The 26,031-nt window shown below is 34.2% G+C and overlaps 2 protein-coding genes across 4 annotated transcripts; one reads left to right on the top strand and one right to left on the bottom strand.

The window, feature by feature from the left end:
• On the top strand, nucleotides 1-11,706 carry LOC118034350 (AP2/ERF and B3 domain-containing transcription factor At1g51120). 3 transcript variants are annotated; one of them, XM_073406337.1, is made up of 5 exons: nucleotides 1-1,179; nucleotides 1,271-1,477; nucleotides 1,684-1,735; nucleotides 8,814-11,263; nucleotides 11,370-11,706. In XM_073406337.1, exon 4 carries the CDS (start codon nucleotides 8,821-8,823, stop codon nucleotides 9,856-9,858), a length of 1,038 nt encoding a protein of 345 aa, XP_073262438.1. In that variant the 5' UTR covers nucleotides 1-1,179; nucleotides 1,271-1,477; nucleotides 1,684-1,735; nucleotides 8,814-8,820; the 3' UTR covers nucleotides 9,859-11,263; nucleotides 11,370-11,706. The 3 variants fall into 3 exon arrangements, with proteins under 3 accessions (XP_073262438.1, XP_034895507.1, XP_073262437.1); XM_035039616.2 differs by having other exon boundaries at nucleotides 1-1,477; nucleotides 8,814-10,082; XM_073406336.1 differs by having other exon boundaries at nucleotides 1-1,477; nucleotides 8,814-11,222.
• A 7,255-nt stretch (nucleotides 11,707-18,961) lies between these two features.
• LOC118034348 (CBL-interacting serine/threonine-protein kinase 6) lies at nucleotides 18,962-20,783 on the bottom strand. Its single transcript, XM_035039615.2, has one exon. The coding sequence runs from the start codon at nucleotides 20,424-20,426 to the stop codon at nucleotides 19,113-19,115; it is 1,314 nt and encodes a 437-aa protein (XP_034895506.1). The 5' UTR covers nucleotides 20,427-20,783; the 3' UTR covers nucleotides 18,962-19,112.
• Between the last annotated feature and the right edge of the window lie 5,248 nt (nucleotides 20,784-26,031).

Below are 26,031 nucleotides of genomic sequence, written 5' to 3'. Positions count from 1 at the left end.
ACTCGACGACCCTCTCCATCTGCATCTCTCTCTCTCTCTCTCTCTCTCTCTCTCTCTCTCTCTCTCAAGCTCCTCATTGAACCCACCCCAAGTGAACTTCAAAGGTTTGTGTGACGAAAAGTACTGTTTTTGCTGCATTGAGTGGAGCAAGAAAATAAAGAAGAAAAGAGGAAGGCGAGGGTTTCTCCTTTGCTGGTTGAGCAAACCCTAGCTAGCTTGTTTATGGTGCAGCAAAATTCTCTTGGTATCCAATGTATACGGGTGGGGATTGGTTACAGTACTTCAGGTGTGCTGCTGTGGTTTCAGATCTGAGGACTCACAAAGAGGTGATGACCTCATGGGGTACTTAATTTTGCCAGTTTACTTCATCGGTTTCCTAGCTCAGAAAGAGGGTCACAAGAGAAAGACTGACAGAAGAGAGTGAGCACACACGAAAGCTAATTGTATGAAAGCATACCATTGCAGGGTGTGTGCTCACTTCTCTTCTGTCAGCTTACATTTGCCAGTGTTTCCTCGTGCACCCCCACTACCCCTCCTTTCAATTCTTTCTTGTTCCTTTAAGTTAATCTCCACTCGGAACTGATCGTTCTTATCTTCTAGAACTATGCGCTTCCCCCCTCTCTCTCTCTCTCTCTGTGCAGCTTATTTTATCACCACACACTCACACACTTGTTTGCTTTGTGCATCCAAAACCAAATGTCTTTCTCCCATCGGTTATGAGTCAAAGGGCAGCTGAAGAGCTACTGGTACATAAAGTAACCCCAAGCGCAGGATTGACACATCATCGATAAAAATCTCTGCTCCCATATGACAAATCTTTCTTTTCTTTGCAATGGTATTATTTTATAATATTCGAATGCTGCTTTAGAGTCCAGACTTGTCAAAATGGAACGAAGGTTTTAAGAAAAGAATTTTCCCTTTCAATTTTCATCCACTTGGGCGATTATATGTATTCTTATGTACTTCAAAAAAAAATAAAAATTAGCGATGGTGTTTGAAAGCGTGGCTTTTCATGGTCCTCTAGGAGAGGACGATTTGTGCTCTTTGGAGTACTTGTTTACTGTTCAAGATTTAACGGAAAACTATATTTTGGAATCTCAAAACTCTCCTGCCTTTCTTCCCTCTTTAATCCTTCGTGTTTTTCTTGGAAGCCATGCAGGGTAAAAGATGGAATAAGGGGTATGTTTGGTTACTATTATCTCTTAATCTGGGTCTGATTGTGTTTTTTTCTCTCTCTTAAACTTCCTAATCAATTTTTTTCTGTTTTTAGCGATGTTTAACCTACCTAATCGATGCAGTTTTTACTCGCTTTAATTTTGGGTAACCTGGACTGGGGATTTTTGGTACCTAGAACTTGTGTGTGCTTGCAGTAGGAGAAAAGGGAGCGTCCTGAAAATGGGTCAATGAGGGTGCCAAAAATGGGAGAGTGTTTTTGTTTCCTCTTCTGGGCAGATATGCACTATTTTGCTGCCATGAGGTAAGTAAGTTCATGAATGGAAATTTCTTTATTTTTATTTGCTGGATGTCAAGGGAAATTTCCATTTACAGCGGCTAGTAATTAATTTTACCAGATGATTTTTCTCGATCTTTATTTTGCTTCCTTACATGGAAGATCTTTCTCATTTGCCGAGGCCTTTGCTTTTATTATTTGAAGTAGTAAATCACCCACTGTTGTTTTCACAGCACCTGTTTGGTTTTAAGGGGGCAACGGACGGCTTCTGTTTCCTCCACTCAGGTAACATTCCTTTGCTCTTACATGCTAGTTTTTACTTTCTTGATGCACGTAGCACTGTTGTTTCTTCTGATTTTATGTGTTTTCCTTAGTGATTTTTTTTGTTAGATTTGGAAATAATCTGTCTCTATTTGCTTCTTTTGGGGTTCTTTGACTGCAAATTAGTTGCTTTAAAGGAAGATATGTGAGCATTATAGTAGGGTTAAGAAACTGTTTCAGCATAAAAATTAACAGGAAAGAGGATTCCTCCTTAATCTAGATCTGTGATGTTTTAATGACAATTCATGAAGGCAGTCCCGCTATATAATCTCTAAATGAAGTAATAGATAGTTTGGTATTATTAATTTTATGCTTCTTAATGATTAATTTACAATCCACGTCCTGAGGAGTAAATTAATGGTATATTCATGGGTTTTTGTTTGTGGATTAACTAGTGGATCAAAGACTTTGTTTAGTCCTCATATGGTCATTCTTGAAGATCTGATGTTCTATAGTTTGGCTGTCTATACTTGAAATACTTTTCCTGTTTCAATAATCTTAAAGATTTTGTTGTCCCTTTTAGTCGTGCAGTGAAAGGAACTCAGGTGTGCTAATTACTCTTCAAGATTCCTCTCAATAGTATACTTGACTAGTATTGCCCTTGAACAGATGCTATATTCCATAACTGGACTTATTTCCTTCTGAAGTAATTCCATATACACAGCGTAAACCAAGATATGAGTTCCTGTAGAATTTGATATTTCCTACTATTTGATGATAGAGACCCAATTAAGAAAAAGAAACCAAGTTAGATCGATTAGACATCCAATGATCTGTCTTGCAATGGATGTGCGTGGTCTAACTGCATGAATAGTGAATGATGTTAACTAATACTAGCGCTGTGTTTTGTTTTGGGCCAGCTGGCGTGTATGATAGGGCGAAGGACCACAGGTGTAGATTTTGAGCAAGTTGACTTGATAACACTCGAAATAATGAACGTTATGAAGGGTTTCAGATTAGAATTTAGGTTTTACAAAAAATAAAACTTTCGACTATTACCAAAAAAAAAGAATTTAGGTCTTACAGGTACTGTATTAATGAATTTGATAGCAGTTGATTGGGCATGATATTCTTACATCAAGATACAACCATGAGTAGTGTTTGTTTTTGTTCATTTAGTAATTTGTGTTCTTAAACCATGAGAGGAGAATGAATTCTATGAATACGCGCGACAAAATATTATAACATTACCATAATCTCTGTCAAGTGCATCAGTGTAGTTCTTCATTATGTTGTTTGATCTTATATGCCACTGATCTGATGCCTTCTGTTTTGAAAACGAAGCTGGGTTAAGATATAAAGATTGATTGTTTATGATGATCTTCTATCATAATATCAAACCAAATTCATTCTTCAATGAATTGTGAGCCCTAATCGCATTTTTAGATATCATCCATGTAGACTTGGTTTTTCTTGTTGATTGAGCTTGTTCGAGTAGCTGCAGTTTTGAATCACATGATAATTTCTGAAGTTAAGCAGATTCATAATCAGGTTCCAGATTTCTGTGTTTCAGGTTCCTGTTAGATACACTGAGTCTACATACCTATGCATTGATTGTAACTTTGTAACAATCAGTCGATTCATTATACTCCCCATTGAGTTATGCAGTTATCGTGAAACAGAAATTATTTGAAGCATTTTCACTTTATTTATGCTGTTGTGACATAGGGTTCTAATTTGTAAATCAGGGAAAAGCATGCTGTTTTCCTATTTAAAGAGGTTTTACCGTGCATTGTTTTTGGATTTAGCAAGTCATCCAAGATTAATATTAGGCTTCTTGTAGAAGTTCACTTCAGTGGTAGGGCTTGTATTCTACCTCCTTAAAGAGGTTTTATCATGGCTTTCTTTTTGTATTCTTGCAGTCATTCAAGATTAACACTAGGCTTCCCCTCAAAGTTTACTGCAGTTATCCATTGCATAAGCAAGCTAAGTGATATATGAGCCTTTTTAGATGGGGGATTAGATCAATCATCCTTATATTTTATACTTAATCTCTAATCTATTCTACAATTCTAATTGGTTTTATCTTGTACTTGAATACAGGGTTATTCTTCAATCCATCATTTAATAAGATATTCTCAACCACACACACGAAAATACCCTCATGTCATAAACTCAAACCTAGCATAATTTATGGGGGGGGGGGAACCATGAAAAAGAAAGGATTTTAACACCACTTCGACATTTTTTTTTTGTTTTTTTTTTTTAATTTAACTTTTTAATAGATGGGGTGAGCTTTGAGTTCTCAAGTGAGATTATTTTTGTCAGTTTACAAGAAAATATTGAGTTGAAATACATATTGGAGAATCACCTAAAATACAAAGATGGATTAGGAGCAATTGGACTTGTAAGAGCAGATTGAAGACTAAACCGTTTTATTGAAACTAAAATTGTGTTTTGATGGAGTGTGGTCATTGCATTGGGTTTTTGGCTTAGTTCCATTTAGTTCCCTGGTTTGTGCATAAAATCCAACACATTTGAATTTCCTCATCCATTGTCAATGCTGTGAAGTTTGTGTGATAGTAAATATAATATGACTGAGAAATTGAGCATCAACCTTTATCCCTCTCATGATCATAATAAGTGTTAGATATGTAGATCCGATTTTTATTTTTTTTGAGTACTTATCTTTATGTAGTTTGAACTTTGCAAAACTCTGCCTGATTAATATAAGCCTTAGACTGAGTAATATCTAAATGATTTAAGAATTGAGACGTGCTATCGTCTATTTATCCGTTGATGTTCTTCTAAAGATTCTCTTTTTCTTTGTTTTATAATCCCGAAGTTTGGTTGTTTTAGTTTCTTATGCCACTTTTAATTTCATCTATCCAACAAGAGTAGGTAATTGTTCATTTCATGTTATAACAGAAGGGGCAATGGACCAGGAACATTTCCTCCCTTATGTGTAAAAATTTAGATGGCATGACGTTTTTACGCAGTGTATAATGTTGATAGAAATATAGTTCTCAAGCTCTAAAAGGTTATAGACTTAAACTCTAAAAAAATTTAGAGAATAAACTCTGAAATTTTTTAAAAGTCTAAATAATTTGAATTTGAATGTTCTCAAAATAAACTAGACATCCATATTTATATTAGTTAGACCTGAAATCCTTATAGAAAATGATTCCTAATTAAAACTAAAATTTTTTTATAGGAAAGGATTCGTAATTAAAGCTTAACTAACTAATAGAATGAATCTAGCATTAGAATTCCTAACTAGTAAAATATTAATTAAATTAAAAGTGTTAATCTAAATAGAAAAAAAATCCAAATACTATAAGTTAAATAAAGATAATATTCCCACACAATAATTTATGAACCTTATTTGAAGGCCTTCCCAATCTTTGATTATCATTAAATTTTAATTTAATAAGTAACATGACCTTCAGAATATTTTATTAAAATTTTAGCTCGATTTAATGACCGAATTAAAAGTTATGTTTTTTTTTCCCCTAATTGCATCTTGAACTTTTTTTAAACTTCTCAAAACATAAAAAATCTTAACAATTAATATTATTATGCCAAGAATAATGAAGAAAGTTTTGAACATCAGTTCCTAAACTTTTGAAAAACTCGTCTTAGAGTTATTTATCAAGAATTGAACTCTTCTACTTCAAAGAGAACAAATACTTTGAATATAACATTAAAGTAAACATATTCAAAAGTAGTATATCTTTGACTTGTGAACTTCAAAATTTATTCTGTGATGTGTGTATGCTAAAGAAAAATTAAAACTTAATGTTATACTTGTAGTTCTTTCACACATTATTTTACTTCAAACTTGACATCTTCATCATTTATGACTTTAATGCTTCAATCTTTGTATTTAAAAAAACTTCAAGATATATAATATAATCTTTCATATCATCTTTAAAAGAATTATTATGAATGATCATGTCCTTTGTGTTCTTGTTTGCAAGATCTTGGGAATCACTACACGATACTAATTTAGGAGCTTTCGTGATTTCTTCTTCGCCATTAGTAGATCAAACATCGACAAGTAGAGTAATATTTGCAGTAGTGTTGTTGTCATTGTTGTGATGTTGAAAATGTCTATTTTAAAGAGACAACACCTCTTTGCTATTTTAAAAAGTTGAACAGAAAGCAAATGATAGATAAAATCCCTTCATAATCATCTTGTATAAACTCCAAAATTAATGATTGTTTCAAATCTAGCAAAAAAATAAAATAAAATGAAAAGCATATCAATACGAGTTCTATAATCTAGAAATTCAAACCATCATTCTCATAAGAAAGTTTGTGGCAACAAGTCCTACTTTTTAATGATAAGAAATCTCATTAAAATAAAAGTAAGCTTCAAACTCTATCATCTAGTTAATAATTATTTTTTGAAACTCTTCCATCATAGATAGGAATCTCATCAAATTCAAGAATTGGTTTGGAGTTCGACTTGTCTTAAGGTAAGTCTCCAAGCAAGTTTCTCTCTTCACGATCCTTGTTTGTGTAACCAATTAGTCAAGGTAGATTTACCATGACTTGCTCCAAACGATCCATTCTTATCAATTCATGAGCTAGTGCAAAACGATCTAGTTTTTTTTTCTCTTAAGCTCGCACAATGCCTTGAATGGCCTCCACCCTTGTATCGTACAATGTGGATAGAAACTAGGGTTCTCAAGCCCTAAAATTACATATCTAAGCTATAGAGAAATTTAAAGAATAAACTTTGGAATTTACAAAAGTCCGAATAATCTAAATCTAAATGTTCTCAAAATAAACTAAATATTTCTATCTATATTAGTTAGAACTAAAATCCTTATTAGAAAAGGATTTCTAATTAAAACTTACATAACTAATAAAATTCAAATAGCATCAGGATCCCAAACTAGTGAAATATTAATTAAATTAAAAGTGCTAATCTAAATAGAAAAAAAAATCAATTTCAACGAGGTACATAAAGACAATCCTACAAAGTAACTTATAAGCCTTATTTGAAAGCCCTTTTCTATATTCGATCATCATGATATCTTAACCTAATTGAAAATAAGACCTGCACAAGTTTTTGTCAAAATTCCCGCTCAATTTAACAGCCGGATTAAAAGTTATGTTTTCTTAACTAAACCACTTCTTAAACTTTTTTTAATTTTTTCAAAACTTAGAAAATCTTAACAATTAAGAAAATAATACAATAAATATTATTATGCCAAGAAGGAAGAAAGTTCCCACGCCACATTTACAATGCACCAGAACAAAATTTGAATTAAATCTGAGAAATAATTGTTTTGAGCTTGTTTGGATATTGATGCTTTGGATTTTCATCATTTTTCTGAATGAACAAATTTTCTTAATCAAACTACGCTGGCTCAGGATAGAATAGAAATAATTTCAACACTTTCTGCTTGATAGAGCAAGGGTCGATGTTTGCTGGACAGCATATATAAAATAGGATGTTGAGTTGAAATCTAGATTTATCACCGACGGGATTAAGCTTCACTCACATCTTCCCCTCTATAACACAGCTTTGTTTCTTCCTTTTTTTTTTATCAGATCACTATTTCCCAAAGATGCATTTACCTGAACAATTCTTCATCTTACTAATATCTTGGGGGCAATGAACAAAGCATCTCTTTAATTTGTGTTCAGTTCTATTGCATGTATTTACAAGTTTCCTATTAGAGAAGGAGAAGAGGGTTATTACACTAGTGACTGAATAGGTCGGTAATGCATATATGTGCTTCTGTACTAATTTTGATCAGTCATTGGAGCTCAGAAGAACAAAAAATGTGGATCTGGTGAATCTAAAAACGTGTACTTGGTGATTAATGTCTAAACTGGTCTATCATGTTTTTAACATGATCGTGGCAGTTGAATGGATTGTCATTTCTTTTTTCCCTCAATTTTTGTGGAAAATAGAGGATTAAAAAATGAGTTTGGGATGATAGAAGAAATTTTGTTGTCTTGAGGAGGATTTCCAGAACTCGCGTAATTATTTTCCGTGTCTATGATTGTGTTACTGCTGCAAGAAAGCTACCTATTCAGAATATTGATAATCATACTTAGTTGACACATGGATTTTGTTAGAGGCTCCTTCTTTCCAAGACCATATACTTGTGAATCTCGTATCTATATTTTTGTTTTTGTTTGCAAGTTTTGCTTTATCTCCCCAAGATATCTTATTGGTAATTTCCTGGTGGCTTACAGACACCTTTTAGCTTCTGGCTTTTTGCTGTGTTTGGGTGGTTTGTATGAACTTTTGAAAGTACACATAACTTTTACTCAACCAAGACAATGTCATTGTTTGTGAAGCAACTGTGAGAGACATCAGATTTTTAGGTGTGGTTTTCAAATTTATTGTCATTTCTGCTGATCCGATTGAAAATGTAACAGTCTTTTGTTGCTGATATGAATGTGTAATCATTTTATCGTCGAGGAACAACAACAACCAAGTCTCAATCCCAAACTAGTTGCAGAGGAATACAATTTCTAAATTTTTAGATGATTTATTTTTTCAATTTATTGTGATTATTGGCGTTGATATTCAGCGGATTCGTCATTAAAAAACACAACACACTGTTGTTTTAGATCTATAAGAAATTGGATTTAAAATTTATCTAATTTTGTAGGAATAGATAATTTTTTGTAGAATCAGGTTATAAAATTCTTGCTGTTTGAATGAAATATACAGTGTCTTTTGTATTCCATTCTGCGTTGATTGTTTTATGTGTTAAAGGATGCTAATTTAAAGAAGCTTGTTGTCTTCTGCTATTTGAGGTGGTTTAGGCAATGAAAAGGTCAAAATTAATTTGGTTCCTTAAGACATGCCCCTAATGAATCGAGTCCATAGGGGACTTTGACCCCACTTTATGTCGTTGCTTTGGAAATCTTTATTTGTTCTTGTAGTAACTTCCATTAAACGCGGAATAAAGGATGAGTTAAGAAGTACAAAATATGCTATATCAAACTTGCACATGCTCAAAACATACAAGGATTGTGCTTGTGTTTATTGTTTTTTAAATGATACTCTTGTTCTTTATATCAACTCTCGCACTTCACTAACCTTCAACTGCGATGAGTTTTCGTTCAGGAATTCAATGGAAGAAGAAACTGTGAGCTTGATTTCAAATGGAGAAACATCTGTAGTTGAAGAATTTTCAGATTCAAATAGCAGCACTCATCCTTTTCCGGCAAGCAAGCGTGCAAGGTCTGGCAGTAATATCAGCGCTTCAAAATTCAAAGGGGTTGTGCCACTGCCAAATGGTCACTGGGGTTGTCAAATATATGCCAACCACCAACGGATTTGGCTTGGAACCTTTAAATCTGAAAAGGAGGCAGCTATGGCTTATGATAGTGCAGCATTAAAACTTCGGAGTGGCGATTCCCGGAGAAATACCCCCCTAACTGATGTAACTGTTGAAGAGCCAAAATTTCAGAGTTATTTCAGTACTGAAGTCGTTCTTAATATGATAAAGGATGGTACCTACCAATGCAAGTTTGCTAATTTTATAAGGACATGCTCCCAAAGTACTGTTGAGACTGAACTTAGCCTTAAGCTTATGATGCCACAGAGCAATCAAGGCCTGACATGTAAGCAACTGTTTCAAAAGGAGCTAACACCAAGTGATGTTGGTAAACTAAATAGGATTGTCATCCCTAAGAAATACGCTATCAAGTACTTCCCCCGTATTTCTGAAAGTGCTGAAGAAGTTGAGGCAGCTGACAAAATGGACGGTGTGATGCTTGCTTTCCATGACAAGTCTATGAAGTTGTGGAAATTTCGGTATTGTTATTGGAAGAGCAGTCAGAGTTATGTCTTCACAAGGGGTTGGAACCGATTCGTGAAGGAGAAAAAGTTGAAGGCAAATGACACTATTTCTTTCAGTTTGTGTGAGAGAGGAGAAACTGTAGATTCTGCTGCTCAAACATTCTATATGATTGGTGTGAACAACCGTGAAAACAGCGGTGGCACCGCGGAGTTGTCCAGCCAAAGCATTGCGTCTAAGGTAGAGCTGCAGCTTCGCATCGACCGTGATAGTACTGTCAGGAAGAAGGAGAGAATGAGGGGCGCAAACAAGCGAACGCAAAATGCTGAGAAAACGGGCTTTAAACTCTTTGGCATACAAATTATCTGAAATGGCATGATTTCTTAGGTCCTCTCTTCTTCTTTCAATGTGTTTCAAAGTACATACTGATGGCTCAGCTTTTTATTTGAGCAATTTTAATTATCACAGATTACCCTGTATGGAACTCCTAAATTGCAGGGATGTTAGCATTTCAGCCATTATAATTCACAAACAGGGAAGAAAACAATGTGTGTTCTTCTCCCACGACACACTGTAAGGAGCCGATGCTGAAGGTATATATCATGTTTTTTGCTTTCAGTTCCTTTGTATGGTGACAAACAAGGTGATCTCATTGGTTGGTCTTTTTTGTCCTTTTATCCGGTGGGAGACTCTTCCATTGCTGTGAAGTCCATTTTTCTTGGACTATTAATGTAGTTGTTAGATTAGGGGGTGTTTATTATTGTGGAAGCGGAGTGGCCAGCCGCGTTGATGTTATTGCCAAACGGGTTATAAAAGAACCGGGTTTTCAGATGGTGCCTTGAAGCACCTCCTCACTTTTTTGGTTCACCGTTGAAAATGGTCGTAGCCTCCAAATTACCACTCTCAAACCTTAAAATTTAAATCCCCGTACCCTTAGTTTTCAAGAACGGCGTCACCAACACTAAGAGTGGTGAGGGCGACTGATTGGCTGGAGAAGAGGAGTCCACCGGCGAACATCGTTATCGTAGTAGTTGGATCCTATCGGCGGATTCTGTTGATGATGGTGCCGACAACACTACCACTAGAAAATCTTGATTTCATTCCTCTTTACCCTAACCCTCTTCGCCTTACCTTTTGTCCCCTCCCACTCCATTCCTCCCTTTCGCCGAATTAGGGTTTCAAGAATTGAAACGTGGAGGCAAATGGAAAAACAAATCACCAATTCCAATTCATAATGAAATCCCTCAATTAGGGTTTGCAATCTTCCTCCTCCCCCCCCCCTCCATCCTGATCAAACGGTCCAGTATGACAACAACCTTCTTCATCACCAATTCCATTTCATAATGAAATCCCTCGATTAGGGTTTGCAATCTCCCTCTTCATCAAGAGCTCCAAAACCAGTTTGATTTGAAGGAGCAGTTTCCAAATTCGAATGATTCTCATGAAGAAGAGGAGGAGCAGGAGGAGGATGGGAAGGGGGGGATTTCAAGAGTGAAGAGAATGATCAAAAGAGTGAGACTTTTCATGAGAACGATAGCAGTGAGAAGGTAGGTGATGGTTTAGATAAGAAGAATGAGAAAAGTAATGCCAGTGTGAATAATGAATGATAAAGGGTGTCTCATCAGTATCATGCGAGACCTGAAGCAAAGGATCGTGCCTCTTATATGAATATTGGGACCTTCAACTTTGGAGCAAATTGCAAGTTTAATCATCCTATAAGAAGGAAAAATCAGGCACAACTTCTTCTTCTTCTTCTTCTTGAGTTATTATTTAGGTTTGTGTTTTCACTTGTGTGTATTTTGTTGGTGTAAATCTAGTGTTTTTAGACAGGGACAACATAAATAATTCCTCAAACGACCAAATTTCTTTTTGTTTTTTAGGTTTGCAGGACACTCACCAATCCAGTGGATCTCCTCGTGTGCTTGCGTGCCATCAAGAACAATGCTTTTCAAGCATCTGAATATCCAGTTGTGATAACCTTTGAAGACCACCCACCTGCAAATCTTCAAGCCAAGGTTGCAGAGGTGAGAGTGAAATTTTGTCCTGGATTTTTATTATGAACATGATTTTGACTCTACTCTTGCGTGAGCAAAATCTATTTGTCTTTAGATGGTCACCAAAACAATAGGAGGCATGCTGTACTGTCCCAAGATAGATCAATTACAAGAATTTCGATATCCCTTGTCATTGAAGAAAAATGTTATGATTCTGACCAAACCACCAAATGAGTATCTTGAAACTCAAAGCAGTAAGTTTCCCGGAAGGTTAAAAAAAAATAGACTGAAAAAAATGATTTTAACTCGACTAATGCGCGACCTAGTACACTAGGTAAGGATAATCTCATAAAAAAACAGAATAAATCACGAAGTTCAAGGTTCAATAAATCAATATTGAATATAAAATTAAAAAATAATATATTTTTAAAAAGAACTTTTAAAAAAAAGACGAACTTTAAACCTGGTTAATCTTTGAAACCGGTGGCTTAGGTCATGAAACCAGGATTATTCCGTAGAAAACAAATATAAAAATACAACAAAGCAAAACTCTCAATCATAGAAAGTTAAAAATAGAAACAAATAGCAATCAAAATAATAGAAATCAAATCTTGTATAACAAATAAATAAATAAATAGGGATTGAATTGAAAAACAAAATAAATGAAGAAAAGGTTAAAAACTTAGCAATAAAAAATGAGGACAGAATTGAATATAAAAGTAAATAAAATATCGATGGATAAAATTAAAAATAAATAAATCAATCAAATAGAGGATAATGAAACAACAATCGAAAGAAATAAAGATAAAAATCAAATACAAAAATTAAATAAAATAAAATGTCCATTAGGAATAAAATTGAAAAAAATAATAAACTTTAAAAAACATTTAAATTAAAATAAATAGTAATAAAAAGGAAGATCTACAAATATAAAATAAATAAAATCTAGAGGACATGCTTGAATTTTTGATGAGACGCCAAAAATAGAGAAAATAGAAGGAGGAGAAAAAAACTCCATGCCACTGAACCCCCGTAAATTCGACGACGTGCACCACCCTATCAGTTGCACTGTTACTAGACGAGTCAGATGATATGATAATTGGCTTTTTTGATCATCGTATGGCACCTCACTCGTAACTATAAAATTGTAGGGAATGACAACTCGCAAGCACACGCGAAGCACAAGTCTATAATTTTTTTTATTAATATTTTAACATGTTTAATAACTAAATAGCATAAGGGCATTTGAGTATTTCTGGGAAAACATATTATGAAAACAAAAATGCCCTTTCATATTAGCTTTACATATTTTTTTTAATTTAATTTTAAGATTAAATTAGTCATTTCACGATGTTAAAAATATAAAAAGAAAAAAAAACATCTATCAAAGTTTGGTTTTATTTCTTAACTCTTAAAGATATATATATTAATTTTACTTTGAAAACAAAATAATAATAATAAAAAGCTCTCGAACAAAAAGTTTTTTCTTCTTCTACTTCTAATAGCAACCAAGTCCTTTTAGGGAAAAAAAAGTAAACAGCCGGATCCCTCTAGGCTCTAGCCAAGCAATTGAATTTTGTAGAGAAGGGTAAAAACGTAAATACAACTTGTTAATCCAGTCTCTTAGGCTAAAGTGCATCATTGATTTTTTATAGAAGTTTTTTATAATTGATTAGTAGTATATTATGCACGTGTACACCTTCTGGTCTGTAGAAACTCAAATATAAATCCCAAACGATGGAGCCCATTGATTATGCTGCTGTAAGCCCACTCCAAACCCTCTTACAAATCCAGCCTCAGAAAGAAAGTGGCCCAGTTCATGGCAAAACTCATGGACTGGGATTTATACCTTAAGCCCAGAATCTAATGGAATTCTCCTTGCAGTAACCTTTCCAATCTATACAGCTACAAGGTTCAGCAACTAGGGCCCATGTATACAGACAAAGGTGGGCCCAAACAGTCCAATCTAGAATCATATCTCGGGGCCCATGGTTAGCCACTTTAAACCGCTATGGTCTGCGAGTTTTCTGTTCTTACTAATTATTTTGTAAAACCATCAACTTTAAAATCAAACCAATGGCTTATACCATGAACTAGTCTCGATTTATGGTAACAAGAAGAAGAAGAGGCGGTGGCGCCCACTGCAGTATAATCAATAATGCTTTGCCAAATCTTGTCTTCTGTACTAATGATTAAAGCTTTTAATTAAATTGAAAACTGGCTCATAATTCATGTTAGTTATGCTAAACCCATCAATAATTATGGGGTGCTGGAGAGATTAGTGGGGGCTACAAGTGTAATGAGCTTGGAAGTCATTTGCTGGAGAAATCATATGAATCCTCCATCACCAGCTTCTTGAGGCCCACGCCACCATAATGCTTGTAAATTAATCAAAATCAACAATAATGTTCTTAAACAATCAGTATATTCAGTCGCTAACCTGGGCTGAATCAAAACTAATACCTTCCCCGCATAGATGCAAAGGACAGGAAACAATGCCATTTGCCATGTTTTCTTCTGTTTTTTCCCGTATTTTTTGGTGTTAGTTTGTGATTTCATGGCATATGTTATCACATGCATGAATCATTATGTGCTATGTTGTTCATCAGTACTAGTACGAGGTATATGTACTGATTAAAATAGGCTTGAAGATCTAGATTGTTAATTAAATAGATTAATATCTATATTATTAGTGTTAATAATTTTCTTGGACACTTTTGACTTAAACAAGAATCATGCATGTGACTTTGCAATTGCAACAAGAACACGATGATAGTTTCTGGAGGAACCCTAGCAGACACCTGGGATTTTGATTAGGACGTCTTAGCTTAAAAATCAGAAAAGATAGAGAGTTGAATTCAGGATTCATAGATGATCATCATGAGGTTAAGACCCTAGCTGTTGAACTTCTTATGAATTCAAGAACCCAGCTTGTTCGAAACTCAGCCCAGTATGATGAGCTTGACTGTTCAACCACAAGAACATGTAGAAAAAGGTGTGAGAACCCGAAAGAGGGGATAAAACAAAGCAATGAAGAGAAATTAGATTCCTCTAGACATGTTTATTACGTAACTCTGTCAGTAAATTATGATTGGGTGACCAAATTCATCATGTCAAATCGTCAATTATGAGATAAGATAAAGTAATCTGACCACTTTTTCGTACTTAATGAGTCACAAAGCTATCAACGCTCCTTCAAGAACGTTAAGGCTCACCTAATTCAGAACCGTCTCCGTCTCCTGTCTCTGCGGTGTGTATTTGATATTGTAGCGTAATAATTTTTATCAGCACATTAAAATTGATAAATAAAGATTTATCTTAAATTATTATATTAGATATGGATTATCTGAAATTTTTTTTATTTTAATATTATTCTCAAAAAAATTATGTGAGAGTAAATCATCACGATATTAAATTAATTTGAAATTGAGCTTTTTAATTTTATTTTTTTTTCAAGATTATCTTTACGAGTTTCACAGATCAACCGGCTAACCCAAATATATCAAATGTTTTTTCATCTTAATATTAAATAAAAATGTAATTCAATTCATTTAAATTCATTATCTTTTTTTAGAAGAGACATTACTATTGCAATTAATTTTTTTTTTACTCCAACCCATGAAGGAGGCTAACGAGCTAGTTTATTCGAGGCACATCAATACCTAAAATTATATTTATAAAGGCTTTGACTTGCAAAGTACATAATCTATTGAATAATTGTCAAATTTTACTTGAGAGACCTTGCCTAGAAATCAAAGAGGTTGTGAGAAATATATCTCTTATAAATTTAAATGGATTGGGAATATAATTTTATTGTTGATAAGGTAAAGGTGTTAAAATTTGAAGAATAATGATGGTGGAAGAGAGTATAAATTAGTAAATAGTTGGCAAAAAACAATCTCATAGGGATAATCCATCGTTTGGAATTTTCATTTGCACTCTCGTTAATATCTATAACATTAGAGGAATTATTTAGTATATACCGTGTAGACAATTTAGTTTCGAAGAAAAAGCTTCATGTTATTATTGGATTCACATCCATATACAGTACTATTTACAAAAGATCGAGATGATTGTTTCCTTTAGCATGATCCTTGGAGAAGAATTAGAAGACAAATCAGAGATAGGAGAATAACTAGGGAAACATAAGGATATTCAGAGATTATATTAAAAATATGTCCAAGGATGGAAAGATAATAGTTGAAGTTGGAGCACGTAAATTTATAATGGAATTGGTCCCTTACTAGAGCTTTGGTAAAGATGTCAGCACGTTGATGTTTTGAGAAAATACGAGCAGTTTGAATGCCACTAGCTTGAATGTGCTCACAAAGAAAGAGACAACCCATCCTTTTTTTCGTTCATGAAAGACGGGATTCACAGCTCTATGAGTTGCTCAAACCTAGTTTTATTGAGTGAGAGCAATGCCTTTGTGAGAGCGAGCCATTTCATGGCCAAGGTCCAAGGTGTTTGATGTGGAATTGGTTGTGAAGATGAGCTTTCAAGTTCACTAAAAGGTAGTGAATCATCGCTTATAATGATATGTAAATAAGGATTGCAACGAAGCTAGTAGCATGAGGTGAAGTAAACAGGGAGTTGTCTGCAGTACATGGTTTAAAACCAGGGGCTAGTAAAAAAGATGTAAATTCCTCAAACCACCGTCGAGAGGCCTGCTTGAGGCTATCTTGAGGCCATTGAGGGATTTTCGTAAAAGGTGCTGTTGACGTCTCGTTGGTGTGATTCCTTATTACGGATGACAGCAACAGCAAATATACAACGATAGTGGTGAGCTTTGCAAAAGAAGCAAAGGTTTCTGTATAGTCTAGTATCCCTTCGGTTTGTGTAAAACCTTCGGCAACAAGACAAGATTTGAATCAGTCGATGGTGCCATCATCCTTGTATTTTACTGTTATGGACCCACTTAGAGCCCGCAGTTCTCTTTCCTGGAGGTAAGTGCCCAGGTATTATTGCTTCAAGTGCCTAAATTTCTGCTTGCACAGCCTCTTGCCTAGAAGGATCTTTAATTTTCCGCGAGAAAGAAGACGACTCATCTGTGGAAGAGATGGCCTCGAGATAAGCTTGATGTAAAGGGGAAAACGAGTATATGAGATGATTGAAGCAATAATAAAAGAAATGCCAGAGTTGGCTGATGGAGTTGTCGTGGGTGGGGCTGAAGCTGTCGGGATATTAAAGGAGAAGCTTTGAATTATTGTAGAAAGTTGGCGAACAAGAAAATTTAAATCATATACTTTATATCCTTTTTCGCCATAAGGATAACCAAGGAATACACAACAGATCGAGCAAGAAAATTTCGTATCTCTAGAGACAGAGTAATTATAAACACAAGGAACCAAAAAATGTGAAGGTGGTCATATATACTAGAACAAGGAGTTGATTTATTCTGGGGGAGAGGGGCATGGCGTCAACGCACATGCCACAGACAAGCCCTTGCTGTATGAGATGTAGAATAGGCAACTGAACGGCGGTGGAAGGTGCATCGATGAACTCCATCCTGTAGTTTACCCGATTCAATCATTTTAAGGGCACGCATCATTAAGTATATCTTGTGATCCAACCATGTGATGAGAAGCAGTGCCACAATCAACACTCCGTGTAGTTGGTCGGTCAAGTTTAAAGATTGTCGTTGCTGGGTCCAACTACATTAGCTTAATGATTTTGATTGGATTAAGGTTTGTTTATGTTCTGTTCATTTTTGCGCCTTGACTTCCAGGATGTACAAATCCTTCCTGGGGTGATCATGAACATGGATGGCATTGCCTTGTGAGAAACGCTCGTCTAGGTCCAACCATAATTTGCGTATTGTTTCGGCAAAAGCCACTCTCATGATGATCACAGGGAAGAAAGTTGAAAACTCATGAGATTGCCATGGAATTGCGCTTGGTCCAGGCCAAGTAATCTGAAGAATGTGAATATGGTTTGTCGAGTGTTCTGTTGACAAAAAAAAAACATTTTGAATGTAGATTTCAAAATTAATTTCAACATCCTTGATCATCTTACATTGCTCTTCTCAGGGGCAAATTTTTTCTTAAACTCGGAACACATGATATGATAAAGGTTCCCAGAGCGATAAGGTGAGTTTGGATTTACAGAGATTATGCAAATCCGAACCCTGTAGATTGGAATGACTGTGAACCGGAGCTCCTTTCCTCCGCTATGGTTCTCTAATACAGGTTCATATCCTTATGTACTATTTACAAAAGAGATGATTGTTGCCTTTAGCACGATTCTTTGGGAAAGAAATCAAAGATAGGATAATAATTACGAACACGCAAGTGAGTGACTGTTTAGAACTGTACTAGCTTCTGTTTTTTTATATTTTACTTTTAAAAAAATTATTTTAATATATTTTTTTTCAATGAAAGGCACTTTACACTATCAAACACAATACTATACTCAAAAACAGAGGAAAAAGGTTATAAATTTTGCGGTGCAGTTTTTCTTCCTTTAGAACCTTTTCCACTTGAAAATCTGATGTTTTTGACACTCCGCCATCTGTACATTCTTTTGAGCCAATACAGAAGAACACGTAATACCTTGTCAATTTTCATGGCAACATTCATCTTTACCAAGAAAGCCTAGCAGTATCAATACGAGAAGGAACAAACAAAAAAAATATCAGAAAGCCACTTGAGCGAGTTGGGTATACAGGAGCAGAGATGAGAAGCGAAGAGAAGAGAAGAGGGGACAATAATTGAGAAGAACAGTCAAGTCACTTTATGCTATACGACATTAAGTTTTTATCACCAGCATAAACGTACTTCTTTACAAGATTAGACGCGCCACTCCTCTGCGTGTGCCCAACAATATCAAGGTTTTTTCATCTCAAAATATTCTCTTAAAGTCACCATATACATGGATCGACTTTTACATACATAGACGTATTTACATATACGATAGATTCTTGGGGATTCTTCATGATAAATGAGCTAGAAAAGGATTATAATTATTACTCCAAAATCATTATCATATATGCGTAAAGGATTTCTGGTGAAGAAAAAGAGCTTGTGGCTATCGCCCAAGGCCTGCATATCTGTGTAACGTGTGAGCCATATCGGAATAAAAAGCTATACTAAAACTCAAATAACAATGATGGTTTCACTGAGAGCAACCATGCTTTGCAGGCATTCAATGGTAGAACAAAGTTATGGTAAGGAGAATGAATACCAACTTTCAATTTACATCATCATAGCTCAAAAGGGAAAAAGGGACACAAAAGTTAATAAAACAAAAAAGAGCTTCGGGATCGGAGACTAATCCTCTTCATCCTTTCTGGATCAAGAAAGAAACTAATCCTCTTCTTGGTATCATCAGGGAGCTTTCCTGGTCCGACCAGGAGAGACTAATCCCCTTCATGGTATCATCGGCTACTGGTGAGGATTTCTGGTGAATGAATCACAGGTCGTTTTGCTCTGTGACCAACGCCAAAAATAAACATGGATAGATGACGGCACAACAAAAAGTAGTTGAAAGAGCATTTTTTTCTGATTACTTTCAATTCCAAGTTCAATTTAAAATACCAATACAAACAATAACAACAAGAACAAGAACAATCGATCTAATCAAATAGTCTTTCAATTTACACCTCCGCCTCCATGTCCCCATCTCTCGTATTCAAGCAAGAGTTGAATTCTCAGCAGGAGATATCCACACAATGTCCTTAAGGGCTGGTCTCAGCGCTTTACTGCAGAATTGGTTAAACTCCAAAGTGTCTCCGTTATCCTTCTTCACCTCCACCACCAAAAACGATGGCGTGACAGCAAAAATATCAGCTGCAATAGCCAGCTTCCCTTTCCTACCCCTCTCCTGTCCTTGCAATCTCACTTTGGAATCGCTCTTCTTGACACTGAAATTCCCTGCCTTGCCCACCTCCTCGAGTCTTGAAATGACACTGCTTGCTGGCCTTGTTGTGGCAAATCTCAGCTCCTCTTTTTCCTCCCTCTTCCTCTCCTCAAAAAGTGGTGACAAATCAAATCCCTGGGATAAAGATATTATGTGAAACGCGTTTAACGTTTCGAGCTGCTTTGATTTGTCTCCATTAGCATCTTCATCTCCATTGAAAGCTTCAAATTCCATCTCTTCTTTGCTTTTTACGGTCTTTGGCACTGATTTCTTGAACCAAGTTGAATCCATGACCTTGGATATCGTGATTCGAGTGCTTGGGTTTGGATCAAGAAGCTTGGTAATCAGCCGTCGAGCTTCAGAGGAGAACCATGGAGGGCATTTGAAGTCACCTCTATAAATCTTTCTATACATAGCCACAATATTATCATCTTGAAATGGCAAGAACCCAGCAAGAAGCACATAGAGAATAACACCACAAGACCAGAGATCTGCTTTGGCACCATCATACCCTTGCTTCCCAATTACTTCAGGTGCAACATAAGCTGGTGTCCCACAAGTTGTATGCAACAACCCATCTTGCTTCAAATGCTCGGTGAAAGCACTCAGCCCAAAATCTGTAACCTTCAACTTCCCATCTTCGTCGAGCAGCAAGTTCTCAGGCTTCAAATCACGATGATAAACACCGCGACTGTGACAAAAATCGATCGCAGATATTAACTGCTGAAAATAAACTCTAGCCACATCTTCTCTTAACCGACCTTTCTCAATCTTGGAGAACAACTCGCCACCTCGAACAAGTTCCATGGCGAAATAGATCTTGGACTTGCTAGCCATGACTTCATGTAACTCAACAATATTGGGGTGCTTCACCATCTTCATAACTGAAATTTCTCTCTTGATTTGCTCCATCATCCCCACCTTTATCACCTTCTCTTTACCAACCACCTTCATGGCCACACTTTTGCCACTCTGCAAGTTACGCGCGTGGTAGACTTTAGCGAAGGTGCCATGCCCTAGTAACCGACCCAGTTCATATTTCCCATGAAGCAAGGTCGGGTGACCATCACTTGTTGTTTCTGCCATCGAAAGAAAGATTTTTCTAAAACTTAAGAGACGCACAATATACAGAGAGATTTGGGATTTGTGAAGGTGAAAACTACAAGATTTGAGAAGAAGAGAATGACTTGTAAGAATACACTATGGATCACCCGTCTTCAACGTGTTTGCGGTGGCAGTTTCTGCCGCCGATGCACTTCTTGGCACGGGAAGAAAACTCAGACTTAGTTAACAACACTCCTCTCATCTCTCTGCATTCCCTAACACTCTCTTGACAAGGGTTATTTTGGTTTTTGGCAGAGATTTTGAAGCTTCGATAGAAGCAGAAACGTAGTAGATTTCTTTCTTCCCTTTTTCCTTCTCTTTTTTTCTCCTAAGGGAGAGATTTCTTCCCGTCTTTATAGCAGCATTTGGGTCCTGATTTACTCTTTTGTCCTCCAACGGCGCTCTCAGCCAAGAGTTCAATCTGACGGTTACAAACATGGTTTGGGTGACACTTGTCATGATCTGACGGTTATGTTTGGACAACGTCATCAGTCCCGAGCACGTGTGAAGGTTTAATTGGGATCTGACGGGTTGCAGTTTCGAAACGCGTAGGGTTCGACGATCCTGTTAGGGCGATTCCCTAGGTATCCTTATCTAGGTTCTCAACAATAATTCCTATGTGGGCTCCAGCGTGAGTGAGAAATTTCTTTGTTTTTTTCATGGAAAATCATGATTAGTGATAAGTTATTACGTGGAAACCGCATCGGAGGGATGATAGCCAATTAGCCATGGCGATTCCAGCCAGTACAACCGCATCGGAGGAAAAGGATCTCCCCCCCGTAAACCTGCTGATAATTACTGTGACCGCGTCAGTCTTCCCTAGCAAGAAAAAAAAATAAATAATAATAAATTCTATCTTAGATTATATTTATTTCTTAAAAAAATCGATTTCAGCACTTTTATGAGGCATTTCGTGATAAAAAAAAAAATACAATCAATCATTTAGTAAATGGTTCAATAATAAAAATTAAAAATTAAAAAAATTATTTTATTTATTATTTCAAATTTAAATCATATAATTACTAATACGATAATTATTGAACGTTTATATAATCGCTGGTTTTATATTTTATAAGATTAGTTGAAATACTTGCAAGCTAACTTGAATATTTATATTAATAATAAAAAAAAATACATTTATATCTTTTAATAATACATTTGATCACATAAAAAAAATACGTAGGAGTTGTTAAAGTAGTCACTATCTCTTTTATTTGAATAAAAAAAGTATTCATGTATTTAAAATATCTTCACTACACACGCATGCGAGAGTGCATACGGCTGGTGAGGGAACTACGATTTGTTTCGAGGGCCGTGGCCCCAAGGTCTTGAAAATTGACATTTCACACCGTTTTTCTTTTTCTTTTTCTTAAAATAGTTTGAAAATGTTTATGTTCCTACCTCCTTAATTTCTTTTTCTAGCGTTTCTAATTCATTTTCAAATTTATTCCATGACAAATGATGATAATCTCTTTGAATATCGTGAAATCATAAGGACATATTGTTAAGAAATTAATAAGAGTATTTATATATTGAAGAAATTATTAAATAAATTTTTTTATAATTAAAATATCCTTGATTATTATTTAGAAAAATAGTTAAATTAAAAAAGTAGAAAACTAGAAAAGAAATATAAAAATTGGGCATGATTGCTATTTTTGTAGATGAACGATATTAAATTTAATATTTTTTTTTGGATTTATTTTTTCTGTATTATTTCTTTAATTTGTTAACTTTTTTTTAATTTTACCCAAGTATTTTTAAATAGTTATTAAAGGTATTTTGATTAATATCTTTTTTTTTTATATCAAATCTTCAATGATTTTTATAATATTATATTTCTCTAGCGAATCGGTGTAACTTACCGATTATTGTAATAAAAATAATTTGTTTTTATTATTCTGCAACCGTTATTTGTGAGATTCTAATGTCATTTACGAGATTGACATGGTTATTTTTTTAAAGCATGTGTGCTATGTGGTGTGAATTGTATTATTTTAAATTTATTTTTTTATATATATAATTTTAGATCATTTTAATATGTTGATATCAAAAATAATTTTTTAAAAAATAAATAAAAATATTATTTTAATGTATTTATAAATAAAAAATATTTTGAACCATAAACAATACCCATTACACCTGATCTTCATAGATTCGCACTCCATTTCTTTTAAAATTGGGATAAAAAAACTATTTATTAGGGTTAAAAAGCTTTTTAATTAAAGATAGTATTATCCCATGAATAAAAAAACGAAATTATACCACTGATTAAATCAGGCACTTAATGACTAAATTATTGACGAGTTTCAATAATAATTAACTCACAGTTTTGTCATTATTTTTCTTGCATTAATCAAATGAAAAATAATATAGTCTAGAAGAAAGAATTTACAGGATTGTACTGCTTCTATCATCACATCACTTAAAAAAAAAGACATTTAAATATCTTGATTTTTAATTTACCATAAAGAAAAAAAAAAAGATAGCTGAAAATTGCTATAAAAAAAAAAGTATTAAAAAAGGTTGAAATTGCGAAGAAGGCGGTAACAGGTTACTGTCATCATGCAGATGTAGTGGGCCCGCTTAATTCTCCATTTTGTCAGTTGGTGTGGCAAGTGATTAGTCAGCAGCGAAAGATGACTTGAAAGGCTCACAGCCCTTCCCAGCGTGATTGACCCCTGACCCACCTAACCCCTTTACTTTACCGTGCTTTGCATTGTATGATAAAACACCTCTCAAACAATCAATGGACGAGATGATATCACATTTATCTGCCGCTTTCTGATTATAAACTGTCTCGTAAACGGTAAAACAACTTGTTTTAGTGAGTCAGCGAGTACAGTAAATTCAGACCAATTATTAATTTTTATTAAAATAATACTATTATTTTTTTTTTAATGCTGACCCATTTAGGTTTTTTTTTTGGCTAGAAAACGTGATGAGAAGCAAGGTTTGAGTAGGAGATCGGGAGAGGTCAATTAATTAAATTGTTTTTTTAAATTACATTGTTTTGACTTAATATTTTTTTTAAAACGAAATAAAAAAGGTTCAAAATCTCGTATTAATTAGTTGCAAATCTGTTTAATTGGACAGGTGTTTTTATCCACCGTGTAATTTGGGAATGACTAGTACGAGCATATGTATTTTAATTATTAGATAGACGTTTCAAAACTAACTCAAAGAATGTATATGAATATATAAAAGTAAAATATCAAACATAATTAACAGTAAAAACATTAGTGCTCACACGAACCCTTAATCATGGCAGCAATTTCCATTACTTTTCATCCGGAAGCACCAATTAATTAGCTTTAATGATCCTACACTAATTTCCATTACTTTTGGAAAGTAGAATTTCTCTAACAGCAATATTTCTAATCTAATTGATTCAACAAGTTGATTATTTTTTTTTAGCAAAAAATTAATAAATACAAATAAAAAACAGCGGTGATATATTTTAAAAAATTAAAAAAAAAATTACTATAAATATCATTGTTATTATTAACACACCAATAAAATTATAAAATAATATTTTATCTATATTTATTATATTTATTGATTGATGGATATACCATAGACTAAAACAAGTAATTTTTTTTATGTGCTTTATACGTTTACAAATCTATCGATATATTTATTACCAACGAAATTATTAATAGTTTATAAATTATCAACAAGAATTTTTTTAATAAATTATTTTTGTTTATGAATCTGTTGATAATATATATACCAACAAATTGCAAATGTAAATACCAGCATAAAATTACCATAAGTTTTATCATTCCATTCTAGTTATCGAAATGCAATTTGGCCCTGATAATGACCTTCATGATAATTGACGAGTCACACGTTCGATAGATTTTTTCACATGCTAATGCTCGAATGATGGATATACGCGATCGATCAACGTTGTCGTCGAAGTAACATAAACCAGATCTTAAACAGCTGTCTGTGCATGTAATCCGGCCGCTGCGGGACCAGTTAAAGACGCAAATAAAAGATGTCAGAAAATGAAGGCCAATCAAATTGAGACAATGCCACTAGCAGCTCAATCCAAGACGTTCACAACTTCAGTTGAAATAATCAACATTTATATGTTGTGTGGAGCAAGAAAGCATAGGATCCAAAAGTAGACTTGTGGACCTCCTTTATTTCTCTTTTTCTTTCACTCAGGTGGCCAGCTCTTCCTTAATTTCTCATTGAATCTTATCGATAAACTGAACTTTATCTTGAGTCTTAATATATATTTTTTAAAAATTATTTAATAACGATTCCTTGTTGTCCATCAACTTGTTAAGGCACGCATGTGGTGGGTGCAAGTCGTAGATTTCAGTACTAGGAGGTGCATCTTTTTTCTTTTTTTTAAGATTAATATGGATATTCGGGTTAACTTATATATCTTGATTAATTTTACGGGTTTTAAAATTAAAAAACACATAAGCTTCTAGTAACTTTAAGATTTATAGAATTTAAACTGGAAATTTTTAAAAAATAAATTTAAGATCTGATCAATTAAATTTCATCTCTCAAAAGTAAAGGTGCATCTAATTCTAAAATTATAATAGATGCCATGTCGGTTATTGTATTTTACAAAAACATATAAAGGGCAAGTAAACTAAAACAAAGCTAAAAGCACATGCTTGCCCCACTACGCGTGATGGGCAGGTGTTGTGCCCATTTCTTTGCTGCTTTTTTTTTTTTTGTTTTTTTAGTTAACACTTCAAATTCTTTTTATCATATTTATTTATTTATTTTATTCTGATATATTTTTAAATAATATTATAAGTTTTTATTTGAGTTTTAGTAAAAAAACATTTTAATTATTATGAAAATAATAATACTAATAATAAATTATTCATGAAAAATTGATTGAAATCTGTTGTTTATTATTAAAATATTTAAATAGATTTTGAACATGATTTTATTAATTTTTAATTATATAAAATATAAACATTATATTTTGATTTTTATTGTTGTCAAGTTGCTTTAACAATCATATAATATATATTTTTAAAACAGAAACAATACTTTCAATTAAAGGTATTGTGTTGGCTATAATATATAAGAAATATATTAATAAAAAAGCTTATTTTTATGAAAAATAATATCAAACAAATTCCCGAGACCTGAAAGTTTATTTACATTTAAAAGAATTTGCGCTCTCCCATGTCATAACATGGACATACAAACTTGAGTTCTCACATATACAAACTATTAATATATAAATAAATTTGAGACTGGGTATGCATTTGAAAACCAACTTTATCCTTTTAAATTTAATCTGAAATGACCTGAATAATAACTATTTATAAAATATTCAACGTTCAATAGAGATCCATGGAATTCATGCCCGGAAAATGAGACACTGGGCGGCTGTTAACGGAAGACTTGCAAACTTTGAAGACGGACTCGCAGCCGCAGGCGAGAGGAAGCTGCATGATGACAAAGCAGCCCGCCTCGTTCTTGGCGGCCACAAATTGACAAAATGGCCACTATTATAGTTAGAATTAGTCAACCTTCACTAATCTGTCATCACGAGCAGCAATTAATTTAGCATACTAGTCATTATTAATTTATTATACGC

Source organism: Populus alba, chromosome 18 (genome assembly GCF_005239225.2).
Source record: "Populus alba chromosome 18, ASM523922v2, whole genome shotgun sequence".
Taxonomy (NCBI): Eukaryota; Viridiplantae; Streptophyta; class Magnoliopsida; order Malpighiales; family Salicaceae; genus Populus; species Populus alba.
Note: the sequence above shows the minus strand (reverse complement) of the source record. Positions and strands in the feature narration are given on the sequence as shown.

Bases quoted from the DNA above. Each gene is read 5' to 3' on its own strand.
- LOC118034350 (XM_073406337.1), top strand. From the start codon at position 8,821: ATGGAAGAAGAAACTGTGAGCTTGATTTCAAATGGAGAAACATCTGTA.
- LOC118034348 (XM_035039615.2), bottom strand. From the start codon at position 20,426: ATGGCAGAAACAACAAGTGATGGTCACCCGACCTTGCTTCATGGGAAA.